A 21302-nucleotide genomic window follows, 5' to 3' on the forward strand; every position below is an offset into this window, starting at 1 on the left:
GATTTAATAGGAATCTGAGTGGTGAATCTCTGGAACTCTCTGCCACAGAGGGTAGTTGAGGCCAGTTCATTGGCTATATTTAAGAGGGAGTTAGATGTGGCCCTTGTGGCTAAGGGAATCAGGGGTATGGGAGAAGGCAGGCTACTGAGTTGGAGGATCAGGTGAGTTGATGGCTGGCAGGCTCGAAGGGCCGAATGGCCTAACATTTAATTTCTAGTTTCTACAGGGGTAACTTTTTACACAGAGTGGTAGGTGGGTTATGGACCAAATGCAGTTGCAGGCTGGGAACTATGTAGATGAAACATGTTGGCCAGGTGCATGGGGACAGGCTAGTGGGTTACTGACAATGCAGGCAGGTGGGAACTAGTGTAGATGGGACATGTTGGCCGGTGTGGGCAAGTTGGGCCTAAGGGTCTGTTTCCATGCTGTATCACTCTGTAACTCTTATGTGATTCTGTGAGCAGGAAATTAAAATGTACATGTTGGCCCTCTTCCACTAGGATATAACTGATTAAACAGCAATTCTTGTTGAAATGAATTCTTCCAAAGTTAAACTCAAAAAGCTGGAGTATCTCAGCGGGTCGGACAACATCTCTGGAGAAAAGTAATGGGTGACGTTTCGGGTCGAAACCCTTCGTCAGTCTGAAGAAGCAGCCTGACACAAAATGTTCATTACGCTACGATAGAATTTTATTTATCCCAGGAGGGAAATTGGTCTTTTGTGTCTATCTTCGGATTAAACCGGTTTCTTCAGTTCCTTCCCACACGGATTCTTCCAACGTTGATATTCTTGGTGAATAAACTTGAAAACCCCTTAAGGGACAAATTGAGGAAAAACTGCTCACTATTGTAAGTACTTTCTCCACAGCCCCTTTTCCTTTGCTGAACCAGGCTACGCCTTTACAGAAACATGGAACTACAGATGCTGGTTTACATAAAGGGACATAAAGTGCTGGAGTAACTCAGCGGGTCAAGAGGCATCTCTCATGGATAGGTAATGTTTGAGCTTAGGATCCTTCATCAGTCTGAAGAAGTGTCCCAACACGAAATGTCACCTATCCACGTTCTCCAGAGATGTTGCCTGACCTGCCGAGTTACTCCAGCACTGTGCCCTTGCGAGTTTACAGATTCCACTTCATTTTAATGTATTTTATAACCAACTTTTATTCTTTCATGTACAGTCACACACATACACTTAGCACAAAATAACCAGAGCGACAGGTCTTTCCTTTCTGTCAAAAATCAAACTTTTATCCGTCATTTTTATTTGCTGTCACAGAAATAATTTGTAAACAGTACACTTAAATATTTTCAGGTGCGTTTACTCCGTAACCAGGGTATTGTTTCACTTAGGATGATGCTATAAATAATGGCAATCACAAATCAGATGAAAGTCTCTGGAGCGGTTTGGCCCAGGGCCCGACTCACTCAAACTGGGTTTATGTTTCACCTAGAACAAAGTTGAACACCTGAGCACACACGTCTGGCTTTCCACTGACGCAGCAGTTACAGGCGGTGAAATCAATGTCATGTCTATCATGATCCATATTTTAGCAACACAGGCACCTCACGTTTTACACGTTTGATTTGTGCATTTTTTTTTTAATTAGCACGCTGGTTCCTTTCAAACTAAGCTTGATTATTGTGCTGGTATTATAAAAATAACGCGTTCAAATTCACTGCTGACAGCGTTGTGATGCATATGTTTCATTCACCTGTCTTTCAGTTATGCACTGATTTTCAAACTGGATTCTGTCAAAACAAATTGTTTTTTTTTAATTTGAACATTCAATTCTACCTAATTGACCCTGGTTTCAGTGAAACCTGCAAACCCTGGCCCAGGAGTCTGAAAACCCAACACAGTAGACACGCACGGGGTGATAACTGGACCCAGGTAAGCACCGTATAGCATTTTGACCGACTGCAGGAGTGCTTGTGAGGGAGGCCCAAGGTGGGATTAATGAGCCTTCATCTTGCGCTCCTTTTTAGCTCTTGCTGCCATGACGGGGAAGAAGAGACTTGGAACCAGGGTGCGTAAGTAGACGGCCAGCGTGGGCTTGAACCCTGCCATCAGGACTTCCTTCTTCTTCCTGCACACCGCCGCCAGAACGGCCTCAGCAACAACACGAGGCTCGTATCCCTCGGCCGTACTCTTGTCCATTACTAGTTGGGAAGAGAAGAGCAAGAATCAATCTGTTGTGCTTGCTCAGTGGCAGACACAGCTTGCTGGCTGGTATCAAAGAACCTTGGTGTCAACTTGCAATTCAGACTGGAGTAGGAAAAGGAGACATTTAACAACAGGTCGATACAAGGTTGTAAGGAATAGGAGCAGAAATAGGCCATTTGGCCCATCAAGTCTACTCTACCATTCAGTCATGGCTGATCTATCTCTCTCTCCTAACCCCATTCTCCTGCCTTCTCCCCATAACCTCTGACAGATACCTCAAAGTGGCGCATGGGTACAGTTGCTGCCTTGCAGGCACTTGCAGCGCCAGAGACCCGGGTTCGATCCTGACTACGGGTGCTGCCTGTACGCCATTTGTACGTTCTACCCCATGGGTTTTCTCTGAGATCTTTGGTTTCCTCCCACACTCCAAAGACGTACAGGTATGTAAATTGGTTTGGTATAATTGTGTGTAACTTAGTGTAAATATACAGTGATCGCTGGTCGGTGCAGACCCGGTGGGCCGAAGGGCCTGTTTCCACGCTGTATCTCTAAACTAAACCTGCAAGGTCTCTGTGTGTGTGTGTGTTTTGAAAAACAGAGTGCAAAAGGCAGGAATGTAGATATTTTGGAGGATTAAAGTTAATGTGAGAGGGAGAGCTAGAGGCCATGAATACCACAATGAGAATTTTTAAATCGCTATGTGGCAGGTGTGGGACAGATTTGTTTCCTTATATCCCCTTAAATGCCGCCACCACCTGGCAGTGTGTTCCAGGCACCCACCACCCCACCCCCATATAAAATAAAACTTGCCCCACACATCCCCTTTAAACCTTAAAGCTCTGTCCGCCAGCATACTAGAATGCCCGCTAGTATTTGACCTTTCATCTTGTCCACCCTATCTATGTCTCTCAATTGGCTATTATTCTATCAGCTCTCCCCACACCCTCTGGTCAATCCAAGTCTGCCCAACCTCTCCCTGAAGCTAATACCCACTAACCCAGTCAGCATTGTGGTAAACCTCCTCTGCATCCACCTCGTCCCTGTAATGGGACGACCAGAACTGCACACAATGCTCCAAATGCGGCCCCATTAAAGTTATTGGTAAATGGGCAAAGCTCAGAGTTTGTTCGAGAGTTCAGAGTGATTGAAAACGTACCGCCGTACTTGGATCCATCGCCTGTGACTGCATTTAGAGAAAGGTTGGTGTGGATATATCCTGGGCTGATTATGGACACCAGAATTTGGTACTGCTCCAGCTCTGCACGCAGACAGTCAAAGAAGGCTTGGGTGGCGTGTTTGGATGCTGCATCTGCAATGACAATACCATTTGGAACATTTTAATTCTTCCACATGGAAGCTATGGCCAAGAAAGCCCACCAAGCCTCTGCTACCTGAGAAGGCTCAGCATGTCCCCAACAACCCTCACCAACTTTTGCACACAGATACACCATAGAAAGCATTTTATCGGATGCATCACTGGATGCTGTTTGGGAACAGCTTCAGCCAAGACCACAAGAAATTGGAGAGAGTTGTAGATGTAGCCCAGACTGTCACACAAACTAACCTCCCTTCCATTAACTCCATCTACACATTATGCTGCTTCGGCAAGGCCAGCAGCATAACCAAAGATGAGTCTCACCCTATTTTCCCCTCTCCCATCAGGCAAGAGGTACAGAAGTTTGAAAATGCTCACCTCCAGACTCGGGGACAGTTTCTTCCCAGCTTTTATCAAACAGCGAAACCGTCCGCTCGGCTGTAGATTGCGGCCTTGACCTACCTTTAACCTCTCTTTAATCGGAGTTTATCTTGCACTAAATGTTATACCATTATCCTTTATCTGTACACTGTGGACGGTTTGCTTGTAATCACATATAGTCTTTTTGTTGATTGGATAGTACGCACCATAAAACTTTTCACTGGACCTTGGTACATGTGACAATAATTAACAAAACTAAACTTCACTCAATTTTGGAGATAAAGCATTTTAAATGAACATTACCTCAAATGATAGAAACAAGGAACTGCAAATGCGCAAAAGGACACAGAGTGCTGGAGTCACTCAGCAGGTCTGGCAGCATCTCTGGAGAACGTGGAGAGGTGATTTTTCGGGTCAGGACCTTTCCTCAGACTGACTGAAGAAATTTGCCTGAAGAAGAGTCTGGACCATAACGTCACCTATCCATGTTCTCCAGAGATGCTGCCTGACCTGAAGAGGTATTTCTGCACATTGTGTCCTTAACACAAATGATCGCAATATAGCTTCTCTTGCTCAAAAAGTCAACAAAAAAAAAATGTTGTTTCATTGTGGCCAATTCACTGGATGTTTTCAAGAGAGATTTAGCTCTTGGGGCTAACGGAATCGAGGGCTATGGGGGAAAAGCAGAAATGGAGAACAGATTTTGGATTTAAGAAGGAACTGCAGATGCTGGAAAATCGAAGGTAGAGAAAAGTGCTGGAGAAACTCAGCATCAGCATCTATGGAGCGAAGGAAATAGGCAACGTTCCTCAGAGGGACAGGCAGCATCTCTGAAGAAGGGTTTCGGGCCGAAACGTTGCCCATTTCCTTTTAAGAGATAGAGGATGGAAACAGGCCCTTTGACTCAACGGTCTGTCCCACTTGCGTGATTTTTTTCGGTGACTGCCAGCACCCGTCGTAGTTACAGCAAAATGTTCAACATGTTGAGAATCCAGCAGGCAACCAGAAAATGGTACAACTCTACTGCAGCCTACCAGGAAGAAGGCAATTCTGGATTTTCTGGAAGGGCCAATGTCACCTGTATGGCCGTGAGTAGTCGCCCAAAGAGTCGCTCCTTTTTCTGGTCGCCGCTGGATTGTCAACATGTTGAACATTTTCGCCGACCTGCTGTGACCATGGCCGGTTGCCGAAAAAAATCACATAAGTGGGACAGGCCCTTATAGGCCACACAGTAATGCACAGGTGCTGACTCCATCACCATACTTACATGCTGATCGAAACGGGATTGCTATTTTCCCTTGGACACTGCTGATCGCCACAATGTGCCCCTTTCCTCTCTGTATCATGGAGGGCAGGATGGCTGCAATGTGAAGCAACAAGGGTCAGTCTCTCACCATAGTGTACTGTCTATGCCAGCCAGTTCCAAGGCAGCCACGATGAACAGCCAATTCATTACAACTCATACAACACAACACTTGTCCACGCCGATCAAGTTGCTAGTCTCATTTACTCGTGTCTGGCCCATATTCATCTCAACCTTTCCTGTCTATGTACCTGGCCAAGTGGCTTTTAAATGTTGTTATTGTACTTGCCTCAATGACAGCTTGTTCCATATACGTACCACCCTCTGAATGAAACATTTGCTCCTCAGGTTAATATTAAATCTTCCCCTCTCACTTTAAACCTCTGTCCTCTGGTTCTTGATTCTTCTACCATGGGTAAAGGACTGTGTGCATTCACCCTATCTCTTCCCCTCATGATTGTACACACCTCTATAAGATCACCCCTCATCCTCCTGCGCTCCAAGGAATAAAGTCCTAGCCCTGCCCATCCACTCCCTGTAGCTTAGGCCCAACAAGTCCTAGCTTGCTTAGCTTAGCCCTAGCTTACTCCAGCTTGCTTAGATGGGGCATGTTGGTCGGCATGGTCAAGTTGGGCCAAATGGCCTGTTTCCATGCTGTATGACTCGATGATTAAGTTCTTGCTCTTTCTGAAAAACAGAATGTTGGCAATATGCAGTAGGCCCGACCCGAAATGTTGTCTGTCCATTCCCTCTGTGGAAGTTGCCTGACCCGCTGAGTTCCTTCAGCTCTTTGTGTTTCCCTCCCAGAACAAGCAGGAAAACACTACCTTTTGTTAAAGCAACTGGCCCAAAGTAGTTGACATTCATCACGTCTTTATCGACGCTCACAGCAGTTTCCAGAATGTTGCCACGGTAACTGATGCCGGCGTTGTTGATGAGCACATCCACGTGGCCATAGCAGTTGAGAATCTCTTCCGCACTGATGCTCACTGTGTCCACATCCGTCAGATCAAAGGTGACCACCTGAGGCGTGTACGTCTGTGAACAAGCGATAATGGGAGAATTAAACTGTGCTAAAGGCCTTCATTTACAATCCACGTAACTAGATACTTTCCAATCACTATGAGGGTGGACAGGTCCTCTTATAAACCACCTACAGTTCCTGGTGGTGACTATCAATAGTGCCACTTGTGAATCGAGTTACTTAGCACTTGGCGTCTGTTCAGCACAGACATTGTGGGCTGAAGGGCCTGTTCCTGTGCTGTTCTGTTCTACGTTCGTACTTTAGATTCCTTCATGTGCTTTAGTTTTCCTTCAAAAACCTTTCTCTGGGTGAAGGGATCTTTTGACTGACAAAGGGCTCCGAACCAAAAAGTCACCTGTTCCTTTTCTCCAAGTGATGCTGCCTGACCCGTTGAGTTACTCCAGCATTTTTGGACTATCTTCGATATAAACCAGCATCTGCAGTTCCTTCCTACACATTTCTTAGATTCCTTAATGGGTTTACCAATAAACACATTATAGCTGATTGAATTGATTGAATGGTACAGCATTGAACCACATCCTTCGGCCCACCGAGTCCACGCCGACCATCGATCACCCGTTCACACTAGTTCTATGTTATCCCACTTTCTCATCTAACTCTACTGAACGTTTTTCCTTCCATTATTTATTATGTAAAAGAATATGTGTGTTATGATTGTGGTTATAATTTGTTTGGTTGTTTTGTTGTTTGTCTTTTGCACAAAAGTCTGCGAGCATTGCCACTTTCATTTCACTGCACATCTCATATGTTTATGTGACAAATAAACTTGACTTGACTTGACTCCCTACACACTAGGGGCAATTTACAAAGGGCCAATTAATTTACAAACCCGCACATCTTTGGCATTTGGGGGGAAACCGGAGCACCCAGAGGAAACCCACGCGGTCAACAGGGGTAACATGTACCCGAGGTCAGGATTGAACCCAGGTCTCTGGCGCTGTGAGGCAGCAGCTCTACCCGCTGCGCCACTGTTACCGCCCTCACATTTCAGGCTCAGATTTTGGACTAAACGCGCACCGCTACTCGTGCCCGGCCCCTCTCCTACCTTTCTCTTGCCCTTTACCGATCCCGCCAGCTCCCTCGTGAGTTCGTCCAGTTTCTGCTTGTCCCGGCCACATAAGACCAGCTTTGCACCGACTGCGTGGAAGACTCTCGCACAATCTGGTGGCAAAAAGCATAGATCAGCGGTTTCAGATGCAACTGCAACAATATCTGCCTTTAGACAGCAAAATATGCTCGAGGCACCTACCGCAAGTGAATCACCACCATTCAGTCCATTGGCACGAAAGAGCATGGGTACATTTGTCCCCCACAGAGACTACAGAGCATCTTACACGAGAATAGTTGAAGATGAGGAAAGGTTTCCAGAAAGAACTCCAGACTATAAATCATTGACAGTCAATGATGGTAAAATTAAAAGTGAAGATAGAGACATACAGCATGGAAACAGGCCCTTCGGACCAACTTGCCAAGCCAACCAAAATACCCAATGTAAACTCAGACTTCAGACTTGACTCAGTCTGAAGAAGGATCTCGACCCAAAACATCACCCATTCTTTCTATCCAGAGATGCTGCCTGTCCCGCTGAGTTACACCAGCATTTTGTGTCTATCTTCGGTTTAAACCAACATCTGCAGTTCCTTCGAACACTGCCCGATCTAAACTAGTCCCACCTGCCCGTGTTTGGCCCATATCCCTCTAAACCTTTCCTAATCATGTACTGGTCCATATAGTGGCAGAGATTTAACAGAGGTGTACAATAAAGGGTAAAATGGCTGAAGCTTTTTCCATTTGTTTAAGAAAGAACGCGAGGATAATCCAGATAATTATTGGGTGGTGAAGCTACTTTGGGGTAGGATTTAGCAAGAGAATGGGTCAATGAGGAACATTCAGCATGGCTTTGTACATGGCAGGTTGTGTCTTACTAACTGCGCATGCTGTAGGGGTGATGAATGTGATTGATGAGGGTAGGGTGGTGAATGTTGTCTGCGTGGATTTTAGTATGACATTTGATAAAGTCCCTCATGGTTGACTGACCCACAAGATTAAGATGCACGGGATTAACAGTGACTTAGTCTTACAGATTCAGGAATGGCCGACTGATAGACGACAGAAGGTTGCAGTGGGAAGTTGTTATTCAGGCTAGAGATCTGGAACCAGTGGGATGCCACTGGGTTCTGTGCTGGGACCTCTGTTGTTTGTGATATATGTACGACAACTTGGAGATGAGTTGTTTAGAAAGTGTGCAGACCACAGAGAAATGAGTGCAGTTGCGGACAGAGAGGACGGCTGTCTAAGGATAGAACGAGATGTAGATCAGCTTCGGAAATGGGTGGAGAAATGGCAGATGGAGTTTAATCTGAGCAAGTGTGAGGTGTTGCACTTTGGGAGGTCAAATACAAGGGGAAAGTATACCGCTAATGACATGACCCTTATTTAACAGCATTGTTGAAGAGAAGGATCTTGGGCTCCAGGCAATGCAGATAACTATAGTAAAGAAAGCATGTGGTACGCTGGCTTTCATTGGATGGGACATTCGGTATAACAGTCAAGAAATCGCAGGGTTACCCGATTGAAGTTTATAAAATAATGAGGCTTAGATAGGATAAACAGAATTTCGTTCCCAGGGTTTATTTCCCAGAAAGGTTGCCCTGTACATCTCATTTAAACATTCACCCTCTGACATAAAACGATGGCCTCTAGTCAAAGTGGTACAGTGTGGAAACAGGCCCTTCGGCACAACTTGCCCACACCACCAACATGCCCCTTCTACACTCATCCCACCTGCCTGCATTTGGCCCACATCCCTCTAAACCTGTCCTATCCATGGACCTCTAGTATTTGAAATAACTCAGGAACAGCTTCTTCCGCTCTGTTATCAGGCTTCTGAACGGTCCTTAAGCTGGGATGACTCGCCTCTACCCCATTGCGGACATTGGACTTTGTCTCTGGAACTACAACGCTGAGAACTATATTCTGCACTCTGTATCTTCCCCTTGGCTCTATTTATTGTACTTGAGTTTGACTTGATTATATTTATGTATGGCATGATCTAAATCTGAAGAAGGGTCCCAACCCGAAACATTAACTATCCATGTTCTCCATGGACGCTGCCTGATCCGCTGAGTTACTCCGGCACTTTGGAACTTGACTTTTTTTTGTAAAGCAGTAATCTGCAGATCCTTGTGTCTCTGTGTTATCTCTTTGGTTAGCATGCAAAACAAACAGTTCACTGTACCTCGGTGCACGTGACAATAACAAACCTAAACCTAATCAGGCTGTAATGTTTCTTACCTTTGCCCAGGCCAGAGCTGGCTCCTGTTATCACCACCACGGCATCCTGGACGTAGGATTTTTCCTTCATCCGCTGCAGCAGTCTGTACAAAAGGACAAGCCCGACACTGCCCAGCAGCAAGGGCAGCAGGTTGGACGACGTCACCTGCACCAGAGTCCCTTTGTACAGCATTCTCCTGGGGGCCAGAGAGAAACACAAACATTAGCGAACAAAGCAGGTCGCTTCCAGTGCCTGCCAACCAACTGTAGCCCAGTTCAAGGGGAAGGTATTCGAGCAGTCATGAAACGCCGGTGTTTGAGATGGGTCTAATGGACTGAAACAAACTGTCCTGCTGCTGGAAGAGCATGGTGTGATCTTTACTGTCGACCCCAAGGGCAACCAAGCCTCACCCAAACGCCAGCACCTGCAATCCTACTGTACCCGACTCTGGGGCAGTGTACACATTTAGCTCAGCTAATTCCCCACCAGCGAACACGAGCTGAGCGTGGGTGCGTAAAGCCACCATTACATCACCAGGCAGCAGCTGCAGGTCCTATTTTCAGCATGGGTAACGTCTCATCCAAACTTGGCTTTAATTTCAGCCGCCAGGAGTTCACACAGATGGAGGGGGAGGAGCGGAGAGAGAAAGCATCACCGCACACTTACATGCTGCAGAAACAATGGAATAACACGGACCAGCATTCACAGCAGCTCGTTCCAGCCACCCAACATCCCGTACAAAACAAAACTTGCCCCACATATCACCTATAAACTTCCTACACCCCTATCACCTTAAAGCTATGCCCTCTAGTATTTGACGTTTTCATCCTGAAAAAGAGGTTCTTATTGTCTACCCTATCTCTGCCTCTCATCATTTTATATAATTCTATCAGGGTCAAGGAAAGAGCGTTCACGTCGATCGCGGGCCAGTTTCCACCCAATCTTTCCACCACCATGCACAAGGAGCACAAGAAGCAACAAGACAGACAGACATCATTGCATGCAGATGCTGGGAAATGTCTTCAGCTCTGGCTGGACAGCTTCTAATCTTGTATGTGGACTCGATAAGATATAATTCTATCAGGTCGTCCCTCAACCTCTGGTGTTCCAGAGATAACAATCTAAATCTGCAACATCTCCCCCTGTAGTTATTACCCTCTACCCCAGGCATTGCCCTGGTTAACCTCCTCCGCACCCTATCACGGACTTCCACATCCTTCCCGCACTGGGGCAGCCAGAACTGTACACGATGCTCACAATGTGGAGTCTTACGTGCAGTTCTGGTCACCCCCATGACAGCATCGTGTCTACTTGTCTGTGGAATTCTCTGCCTCAGAAGGCGGTGGAGGCAGGTTCACTGGATGCTTTCAAGAGAGAGCTAGATAGGGCTCTTAAAGATAGCGGAGTCAGGGGATATGGGGAGAAGGCAGGAACTGGGTACTGATTGGGGATGATCAGCCATTGAATGGCGGTGCTGGCTCGAAGGGCCAAATGGCCTACTGCACCTATTGTCTATTGACGCTCAGATTATTTGGTACAGATTATGTTTGTATAAAATCATGAGAGGAATAGATCGGGTAGATGCACAGAATCTCTTGCCCAGAATAGGTGAATCAAGGGCCAGAGGACATAGGTTCAAGGTGAAGGGGAAAAAATTTAATAGGAATCTGAGGGGTGACTTTTTCACACAAAGGGTGATGGGTGTATGGAACGAGCTGCCAGAGGTAGTTGAGGCTGTTTAAGAAACAGTTGGACGGTACATGGATAGGATAGGTTTAGAGGGATATGGGGCAAATGCAGGCAGGTGGGACTAGTGTTGGCAAGTTGGGCTGAAGGACCTGTTTCCACACTGTATCACTCTATGACTGTATAATTGATCCATTCCACCTTCTCATCTCACCTTAAACATTGGCCTCTGTAATTTGCCTGCTTCCACGTTCTATCTCTCAACTAAACTAAAAATACGTTGCCATGGACTTGTCTGGATTAAATTCTATCTGCTGCTGCTTTGCCCGACTTTCCAACATATCTATGCCCTTCTGTCTCATTTCAAAACTTCTGCCCACTCACTCAACATAACTTGTTGCTGCTCTTCCTGTCAGCTTGGTGCTACATGAGGCAGCCTTTCAGTTTAGATTCAACAAATCCATGGTGAAATCACCCACACATCTGTAGCCTGTGGTCTGGGAACCTTTTACAGCCTTTTCCTTCTGCCTCTAGACTTCCTGTTCAGAGTCCAGGAGGAAGTGGCCACAGATACGGGGGAGGGAATGAAACAAACGCCCACTGGAGTACGTGGAGGGCCAGGATTGCAGGATTGCCAAACATGTAGAGGAAAGGTGAAGTGGAGCAGAGGAAGTCGGGCTCAATCCACAATCCTCCAGCAGCAATGAATAATTGTTTGGCTTTTGAACAAACCCAGAAATGCAAAACAGTGATTTCATACAGTGCCAGAAGCACCTTGCTTTTCTCACTCCCTCTCTGACGTTATGTACGAGGTATTCAACTAAAGGTCACAGGAGAGTGTAGTTTAGACAATAGGTGCAGGAGTAGGCCATTCGGCCCTTTGAGTCAGTACCGCCATTCAAAGTGATCATGGCTGATCATCCACAAACAGTACCCCGTTCCTGCCTTCTCCCCATATCCCCTAACTCCGCTATTTTTACGAGCCCTATCTAGCTCTCTCTTGAAAGCATCCAGAGAACCGGCCTCCACCTCCCTCTGAGGCAGAGAATTCCACAAACTCACAACTCTCTGTGTGAAAAAGTGTTTCCTCTTCTCCGTTCTAAATGGCTTACCCCTTATTCTTAAACCTGTGGCCCCTGGTTCTGGACTCCCCCAACATCGGGAACATGTTTCCTGCCTCTAGCGTGTCCAAGCCCTTAACAATCTTATATGTTTCAATGAGATCCCCTCTCATCCTTCCACGTTTAGGAGACATGCCCTTCGGCCCACCGAGTCCACGCCGACCTCCGATCACCCGTTCTATATCCTACACACTAGGGGCGGTTTTACAAAGGCCAATTAACCTACAAATCCACCGGTCTTTGGGACGTGAGAGGAAACCAGAGTACCCAGAGGAAACACGTGCAGTCACAGGGAGAACGTGCAAACTCCACACTGACAGTACCCAAGGTGAGAATCGAACCCCGGTCTCTGGCGCTGTGACGGCAGCAGCTCTACCAACTGTGCTACTGTGCTGCACAAGGAGCAGGTATCATACAGCAGGAAACAGGTCCTTCGGCCCAGCTTGTCCATGCCGTCAGGACACAGAGTGCTGGAGTAACTCAGCAGGTCAGGCAACATCTCTGCAGAGCATAGACAGGTGACTGTTTAGGATCGAGAACTTTCTTCAGACAGATCAAGATGCCACATCTACACTATCCCTCTCAACCCTTCCTGTCCATGTAGCTGTCTCGCCAGATGCTGATAGGAACAGACTATTTGGTGCAACTGGTCCATGCCAGTATTTATGCTCCATTAAAGCCTCCCTTTCTTCACCTCACATCATAAAGCACAAATGTTTATTCCTTAGGAAGACACAAAAAGCTGGAGTAACTCAGCAGGTCAGACTGGATCTCTGGAGAAAAAGACTAGGTGACGTTTCGGGTCGAGACCCTTCTTCAGACTGAAGTTGGGCCAAATGCGGGCAAATGGGACTAGTATAGATGAGGCATGAAGAAAGGTCTGCCTGCCCCGCTGAGTTACTCCAGATGTTTTGTGTCTTTTTCAGTTTAAAGCAGCGTCTGCAGTTCCTTCCTACACAAACTCCTCACCCTGCTTACCTTGACATGCCTCAGTGCCACTCCCTCCACTACTCTGACACATTCTCATTGCTCTCCACATGAAGAGCTCCAGCTGACCTCACCGGCTGCATTCGAGACAAACAACATTGTTCCCTGGAGCCCTCTCTCAAACCTTCGCTTTCCCAGCAAGAGCAAGTTCCATTTGCTTGATTTCCCATTCCCCTCATGATTTTATACACCTCTATAAGATCACCCCTCAGCCGCCTGCGCTCCACGGAATAGCCTGGCCAATCTCTCAGGTGAAGGAGATACAGGTGGTTACATCCGACCATCTGCCAATCAACCCCCCCCCCCCACACACACGTACACACACACACGCCTGTAGCCACATAGGAACATAGAAATATAGAAACAAAGAAAATTGGTGCAGGAGGAGGCCATTCGAGCCAGCACCGCCATTCATTGTGATCATGGCTGATCGTCCCCTATCAATAACCCGTGCCTGCCTTCTCCCCATATCCCTTGATTCCACTAGCCCCTAGAGCTCTATCTAACTCTCTCTTAAATCCATCCAGTGACTTGGCCTCCACTGCCTTCTGTGGCAGGGAATTCCATAAATTCACAACTCTCTGGGCGAAAATGTTTTTTCTCACCTCAGTCTTAAATGACCTCCCCTTTATTCTAAGACTGTGTGGCCCCTGGTTCTGGACTCGTCCAACATTGGGTACATTTTTCCTGCATCTAGCCTGTCCAGTCCTTTTATAATTTTATATGTTTCTATAAGATCATTTGACAGGAGATTTACACAAAAAGCTGGAGTAACTCGGGTCAGACAGCATCTGTGGAATAAAGGAATAGGTGATGTTTCGGCTCGAGAGCCTTCGTCAGACCATTTGACATGCTTTGTCATTCATTCCCCCCCCCCTCCCCCCTTCCAACTTTCTCACTCCCCCCCTTCAACAATCAGTATGAAGGGTCCCAACCGGAAATGTCAACTACCCACATTCTCCAGAGACGTTGGCTGACCCTCTGAATTACTCCAGAACTGTGTCATTTTTTGTTGCCAACCGGCATCTGCAGTTCCTTGAGTCATCACTGTTCAATCCTCTCCAAGGACAGGAGGGTAAAGAAACAAACAAAACTGAACGTAGACAAAAATGCTGGAGAAACTCAGCGGGTGCAGCAACATCTATGGAGCGAAGGAAATAGGCAAAGTTTCGTTCCCGAAACGTTGCCTATTTCCCTCGCTCCATAGATGCTGCTGCACCCGCTGAGTTTCTCCAGCATTTCTGTCTACCTTCGATTTTCCAGCATCTGCAGTTCCTTCTTAAACAAAACTGAACGTAAAACAGCCGCAAAAAACAAACACTCACACAGCGGTTGCAGATAATAATCGGGAGGAAGAATGCTTTGGAGTTTCCCTTCCTTCAGTGCCAGCAATTGAACCTTGGACTGTTTAGTCTGAGAGGCTCGGTCGTATCCTGTCATTAACAGCTGGGCCAGCAGAGGGAGACCAAGCCTTCCCTCCCATGTGGTGGAATGTCCCGGGAAGATGACAATGCTGAGTAATCCCTCATCAACCTGGTGATGTAGAACAATGGAGGTTGTACAAAGATGACCTCAACACATAAGATTGTTAAGGGTTTGGACACGCTAGAGGCAGGAAACATGTTCCCGATGTTGGGGGAGTCCAGAACCAGGGGCCACACAGTTTAAGAATAAGGAGCAAGCCATTTAGAACAGAGACGAGGAAACACTTTTTCTCACAGAGTGGTGAGTCTGTGGAATTGTTTGCCTCAGAGGGCGGTGGAGGCCGGTTCTCTGGATACTTTCAAGAGAGAGCTAGATAGGGTTCTTAAAAATAGCAGAGTCAGGGGATATGGGGAGAAGGCAGGAACGGGGTACTGATTGGGGATGATCAGCCATGATCACATTGAATGGTGGTGCTGGCTCCAAGGGCCGAATGGCACCAATTGACTATTGGCTATTGACCCGGCATGGGTCAATAGCCAATAGGGAAGAACACAGGGGGACCTGGCGCGGATACTCTGCTACTTTGTCAGTGCCCTATATGGGCGACTATTTACATACCTTGGGTACTCAAGCAAAGAATTTCACTGTGACTTGGCTCATGTGACAATACAGTATTCATCCATTCACCATCCCTGTCCTGGGCCTCTGCCGTTGCCCAGAGTCAGGCCACGGGCAAACTAGAGGAACAGCACCTCACGTTCCACAGCTTACAACCCAATTGTATGAACATTGAGTGTAGGAAGGAACTGCTGATGCTGGTTTACACCAAAGATAGGCACAAAATGCTACTCAGTCTGAAGAAAGGTCTCGACCCAAAACGCCACCAATTCCTTGTCTAGAGATGCTGCCTGACCCAGTATGAACATTGAATTCTTCAATTGTAGATAACCTACTAAAAAACATACCCCTCTTTCTCCCCCTCTTCTCCCTGTGTGCCTTCCACAATCAACAACCCCCTTCCCCCCCCACATATATCCCTTCCTCTGGCTTCACATTTCAATCCTTATCTCATGCCTTTTGTCCTTTCATCTCTGACCAGAAATGCCACCCATCCATGTTCTCCAGAGACGCTGTCTGACCCGCTGAGTTACTCCAACACTTTGTGTCTTTTTTTGTAAACCAGTATCTGCAGTTCCGTGGGGGAAAGAACTACAGATGCTGGTTTAAATCGAAGAGAGTCACAAAATGCTGGAGTAAGTCAGCGGGACAATCAGCATCTCTGGAGAGAAGGAATGGGTGACGTTTCTGGCCGGGAACCTCCTTCAGACTGATTGTAGTAGGGAGGTGAAAGCTGGCAGAGAAAGGAGTGGTGAGATAAAGCCAGGCAAGTGACAGGTGGATACAGGTGAGGGGGAAGAGTGATAGGCAGATGGGTGGACTGTGGCCAGAGATGAAAGACAAAAGGCACGAGTCTGAAGGAGAGTCTCGACCCGACACATCACCCATTCCTTCTCTCCAGGGATGCTGCTGTCCCTGAGTTACTGCAGCATTTGTGTCTATCTGCAGTTCCGTGTGTCTGCATAACCACTTATACCTCACGCTGCCTCGTCGAGGCCAGCAGCAGCAGCAGCAAGGACCAGGCGCACCCTGGCCACTCCCTCTTCTCCCCTCTCCCACCAGGCAAAAGGTACAGAAGTGTGAAAATGCCCACCTCCAGATTCAGGGACAGTTTCTTACCAGCTGTTATCAGGCAACTGAACCATCCTATCACAACCAGAGAGCAGTCCTGAACTACTACCTATCTCTTTGGTGACCCCAGGACTATCATTGCTCGGGCTTTGCTGGCTTTACCTTGCACTAAACATAAATCCCTTATCATGTATCTACACACTGTAAATTGAATGGTAGCAATCATGTATTGTCTTTCTGCCGACTAGTTAGCGTGCAGCAAAAGATTTTCACTGTACCTCGGTACACGTGACAGTAAACTAACTAACTAATGTTCTAACTGTTCACCAGCTTAGGCCTTCAGAAGGTTTACAGCTGGAAGTCTCTAAAACCTAGCTGTTTACTTGCACAGGAGTATAGATAAATAACCCCACAAGGACTCTGTGTTTACGGCAGCCACGGTTATTTTTAATACTGGCATTTGGGACAGGGGGTGTTATTTATTGTTGATTTATGACTCCTCCAAGGGCATTAGAAGTCTATTAAACACATAGTGTGGGAAGAAGCTGGTAGAGCTGCTGCCTCACAGCATCAGAGACCCAGGTTCGATCCTGACCTCGGGTGCTGTCTGTGTGGAGTTTGCAAGTTCTCACTGTGATTATATGGGTTTCCTACTGGTGCTCGAGTTTCTTCCCACACCCCAGTGGCGCAGAGGTAGAGTTGCAGTCTTATTAATATCATGTGATAGGAGTAGAATTAGGCCATTTGGCCCATCAAATCTACTCCGCCATTCAATCATGGCTGATCAATCTCTCCCTCCTAACCCCATTTTCCTCCCTTCTTCCCATAACCTCTGACACCTCTTACAGTACCAGAGTTCTAGGTTTGATCCTGACTACGGGTGCTGTCGGTACGGAGTTTGCACGTTTTCCCCGTGACCGTGTGCGTTTTCTTCAAGATGGAATCAAGGGGGAATGATTTAATAGGAAGCTGAGAGACAATATTTCCACACTGAGGGTGGTGGGTGTATCAAACAATCTGGAGAGGAGGTAGGAAAGAACTGCAGATGCTGGTTTAAATCGTAGCCACAAAATGCTGGAGTAACTCAGCGGGACAGGCAGCATCCCTGGAGAGAAGGAATGTAGAGGTAGTTGAGGCAGGGACTGTAACAATAATCAAAGGACACGTAGACAAGTACATGGATAGGACATTCTTGCTATTGAGGGAGTGCAGCATAGGTTCACGATGTTAATTCCTGGGATGGCGGGACTGTTGTATGTTGAAAGAATGGAGCGGCTGGGCTTGTATACACTGGAGTTTAGAAGGATGAGAGGGCATCTCAGATTCAGATTCAGATTCAATTTAATTGTCATTGTCAGTGGTGATGCATCTCATTGAAATATATAAGATTGTTAAGGGATTGGACACACTAGAGGCAGGAAATGTGTTCCCGATGTTGGGGGAGTCCAGAACCAGGGGACACAGTTTAAGAATAAGGGGGTAAGCCATTTAGAACGGAGACGAGGAAACACTTTTTCACACAGAGAGTGGTGAGTCTGTGGAATTCTCTGCCTCAGAGGGCGGTGGAGGCCGGTTCTCTGGATACTTTCAAGAGAGAGCTAGACAGGGCTCTTAAAGATAGCAGAGTCAGGGGATATGGAGAGAAGGCAGGAACGGGGTACTGATTGGGGATGATCAGCCATGATCACATTGAATGGCGGTGCTGGTTCGAAGGGCCGAGTGGCCTACTGCTGCACCTATTGTCTATTGTGTATTGGCGGGTGGGACTAGTAGAGGGGGAGCATGTTGGTCAACATGGGCAAGTTGGGCCGAAGGGCCTGTTTCTCCGCTGTAAGACTCTACAATGAAATACCAACTTGCAGCAACAACAACATGTCTGTACACACAGTACTGACAAACACAGGGCAATAAATCATCAACAATAGAGGTGTAAAACCACAGGCCGGGGTCTCCCCCCCCCCCCCCCCGCGGCTGCAGGTCCCCCCCCCAAATGTGGACCCTCCATTGTGCCCCCACCCCACGGGGGGGGCCTGCCCCCCCCCCCCCCCCGCACCCGCACTCACCCGTTCCACATATCCGGTCCCGCGCTCGCATCCGGTCCCGCCCCCCCTGCGTTGACCGACAGCCCGCTCCGCCAATCAGCAGCGGGGGGACGCGCGGGTCCGGGCTGATCCCGCGGCCTCGCTCTTTGGTTCCGCCCCCGCTCTTTGTGTGTCCTTCAATGTAGAATTGGGAATAATAATAATAATAAACTTCATTACGGACATATATATATATATATGCGTGTGTGTATATACGTGTCTGTATATATGTGTGTGTGTGTGTGTGTGTGTGTGTGTGTGTGTGTGTGTGTGTGTGTGTGTGTGTGTGTGTATATGTGTGTGTGTGTGTATATGTGTGTGTATATGTGTGTGTGTGTGTATATGTGTGTGTGTGTGTGTGTGTGTGTATGTGTGTGTGTGTGTGTGTGTGTGTGTGTGTGTGTGTATATGTGTGTGTGTGTGTGTGTGTGTGTGTGTATATGTGTGTGTGTGTGTGTGTGTGTGTGTGTGTGTGTGTGTGTGTACATATATACACAAACACATGTGCGCGCACATATACACACACACAAAAATAGTATAAAAAGACAAAACCAATGCCTATGTGGTTCAATATTCTGCAGGAACAAGATTTTACGTCGTAAATTAATTATAGAATAAAGCTAGCACGTGAAATGAAAGATGCTGTTCCCAAACCCTTTAGACCAAGGATGCTATTTCCAAATATTTGAACTATAAATGATAGTGTTTATGCACAATCACAATGTCACATAAACAGCAGTGCGATCACAGGATACCTCTGCATTCCACATGAAATAAATAAAAAGTATTTGCATTTTCATTGAGTCCGTGGTGAGCTGAGTTGCCCTGAAGCACGTCGCAGTCAATGCGGAACGATCAAAGAGTGTTTACTGCTGTAATTCATGTTCAACAGTGTGGATTGCACAAGATGGAACTCATAAGTTTGGAGAAGAAAAGTGATTTTTGTGGCAAAATGGTGGAGTAAAAATCTGAAATAAGCACCTGGTGAAAGCATTACAAACCAATGGATGCCACGATGTTTGTCACAAGAGACTTGACACCAGCTAATGGCACTGCCATTGTGAACACTGAGAAGAGGTTGAGCAGGCTGGGACTTTATTCCTTGGAGCGCAGAAGGATGAAGTGTGATCTTATAGAGGTATAGAAACATAGAAACATAGAAATTAGGTGCAGGAGTAGGCCATTCGGCCCTTCGAGCCTGCACCGCCATTCAATATGATCATGGCTGATCATCCAACTCAGTATCCCGTACCTGCCTTCTCTCCATACCCCCTGATCCCCTTAGATCATGACAAGATCATGAGATACAAGATCATGAGAGGAATTGATATTGTAAATGCAGAGTAAGGGAAATTGAGAATCATAGGTTTAAGGTGAGGAGGGAAAGATTTAATAGGAACCGGAGGGAACTTTTTTTTACCCAAAGAGTGGTGGGTGTATGGATCAAGCTGCCAGAGGAGGTAGTTGAGGCAGGTACTATCACAACATTTAAGAAACATTTAGATAGGTTTAGAGGGATATGGGCCACACACAGAAAGTTGGGAATAGTGTAGTTTAGTTGGTTGGCACAGGCAAGTTGGGCCAAAGGACACTACAAAAATAAGGCTTGTTTTGTCTGACAAACCATATTTTGGAAAATTGATCTAGTCTCCTTTCATTGGATTTCTTCAAAAACATAATGGTTGAACACAAATTCAAAACCGACGCTAGGGTCGGGTGAGTGGGTGTAGGGGAAGGGTTAGTCAGGGGGGATTTATTTCTCCTTTCTTCTTTCACTTTTTTCTCGTTAGCTCAGGGGTACGCTATTTGTATAATTTTTTCAATTTTTCTCTACTTTCGTGTTATATATTTTTTAAGTTTTTCGAAGGGCCTGTTTTTGACTCTATGAATTAAAGAAGAATGAACCATAGACTGTAATAACATAACATAGCTGACCAAGAACACAGAAAGGCAAGGTATCGTTTTTGTGTGCCTAGATACTAACAAAATTGGGAGAAGACACCTCAGACACTCTGTCGGCTCCACGCATTGTTCCTTCTTAAACAGTGTGCCAAGATAATTAGGTTGCAAATGAGAGGGAGGATTTGAGGAAAATAATCTTTTAAATGCCTCTCCAAGGAATAGCAAATGTTGTGTAGGAAAGGCAAAAAAGGTATGCATGGTAATTGATAATGATAAATGGCTAGACATTGCATTGTTGATGATCGAGAAGCTGGAAGTCATAAGTCTATTGGTAATGGTCAGGCTGAGATCTTAGCAGTGAGGTTGGGCCGGGGAGTTTATAGTTGAGGAGCACAAGAATGCAAACTGCTCAGAGTAAATTGGACAGGGGGAATGTAATTGTTGAACTGGAAAAAAATAACTTGAGAGTCCTCCAATCGTTTAATCTTTTCTTTGTTTGAGCTCCGCTGACAGTAGCTACCAGTCCCTTTTCCACATTTGCAAACTACCTTGTTTAATAATCTCACTTCTCCCTGGTTCGTTTCTTTTAAATCACCCATCATTTCTTGCCAACTCCCTGATATGGTTGGATTCCAGGTTTTCTTCCTAGAAGCAGAAACAGGATGCATCTTGCCCAGTATAAAATGATCTCAGCCTGAGAAAAATGTCTCAATAGTTGCTTGTTATCTTAACCTTGCAGTTCAGGTACCAGACAAGCAAATGTTTTTTTTTTTAATTATTTCAATAAACTGGTGATCAAAGTCAGACACAGTTTTTATCAACCTCCAGAAAGATTTTTTTTTTTTAATTGGTAAAAGTGGGGGGGGGGAAAAGGGGGGGAAGGGGGGGAAGGGGAAGGGGGGGGGGGGGGGGGGGGGTGGAATCTA

The 21302-nt window shown here is 46.5% G+C and overlaps 1 protein-coding gene across 5 annotated transcripts; it reads right to left on the minus strand.

Moving 5' to 3' along the window:
• Positions 1-1146: 1146 nt before the first annotated feature.
• On the minus strand, positions 1147-18597 carry dhrs7b (dehydrogenase/reductase (SDR family) member 7B). Of its 5 annotated transcripts, none has more exons than XM_055651016.1 (7): positions 18457-18597; positions 9506-9681; positions 7257-7372; positions 5994-6204; positions 5131-5223; positions 3324-3476; positions 1147-2163 (listed from the first exon to the last, which is right to left on the minus strand). In XM_055651016.1, exons 1-7 carry the CDS (start codon positions 18465-18467, stop codon positions 1958-1960), a joined length of 966 nt encoding a protein of 321 aa, XP_055506991.1. In that variant the 5' UTR covers positions 18468-18597; the 3' UTR covers positions 1147-1957. The 5 variants fall into 5 exon arrangements, with proteins under 5 accessions (XP_055506991.1, XP_055506992.1, XP_055506993.1 ...); XM_055651017.1 differs by lacking the exon at positions 18457-18597 and adding an exon at positions 14605-14791; XM_055651018.1 differs by lacking the exon at positions 18457-18597 and adding an exon at positions 11556-11575.
• Positions 18598-21302: the final 2705 nt, after the last annotated feature.

The sequence above is a fragment of the Leucoraja erinacea genome, chromosome 20 (assembly GCF_028641065.1).
Source record: "Leucoraja erinacea ecotype New England chromosome 20, Leri_hhj_1, whole genome shotgun sequence".
Lineage (NCBI taxonomy): Eukaryota > Metazoa > Chordata > Chondrichthyes > Rajiformes > Rajidae > Leucoraja > Leucoraja erinaceus.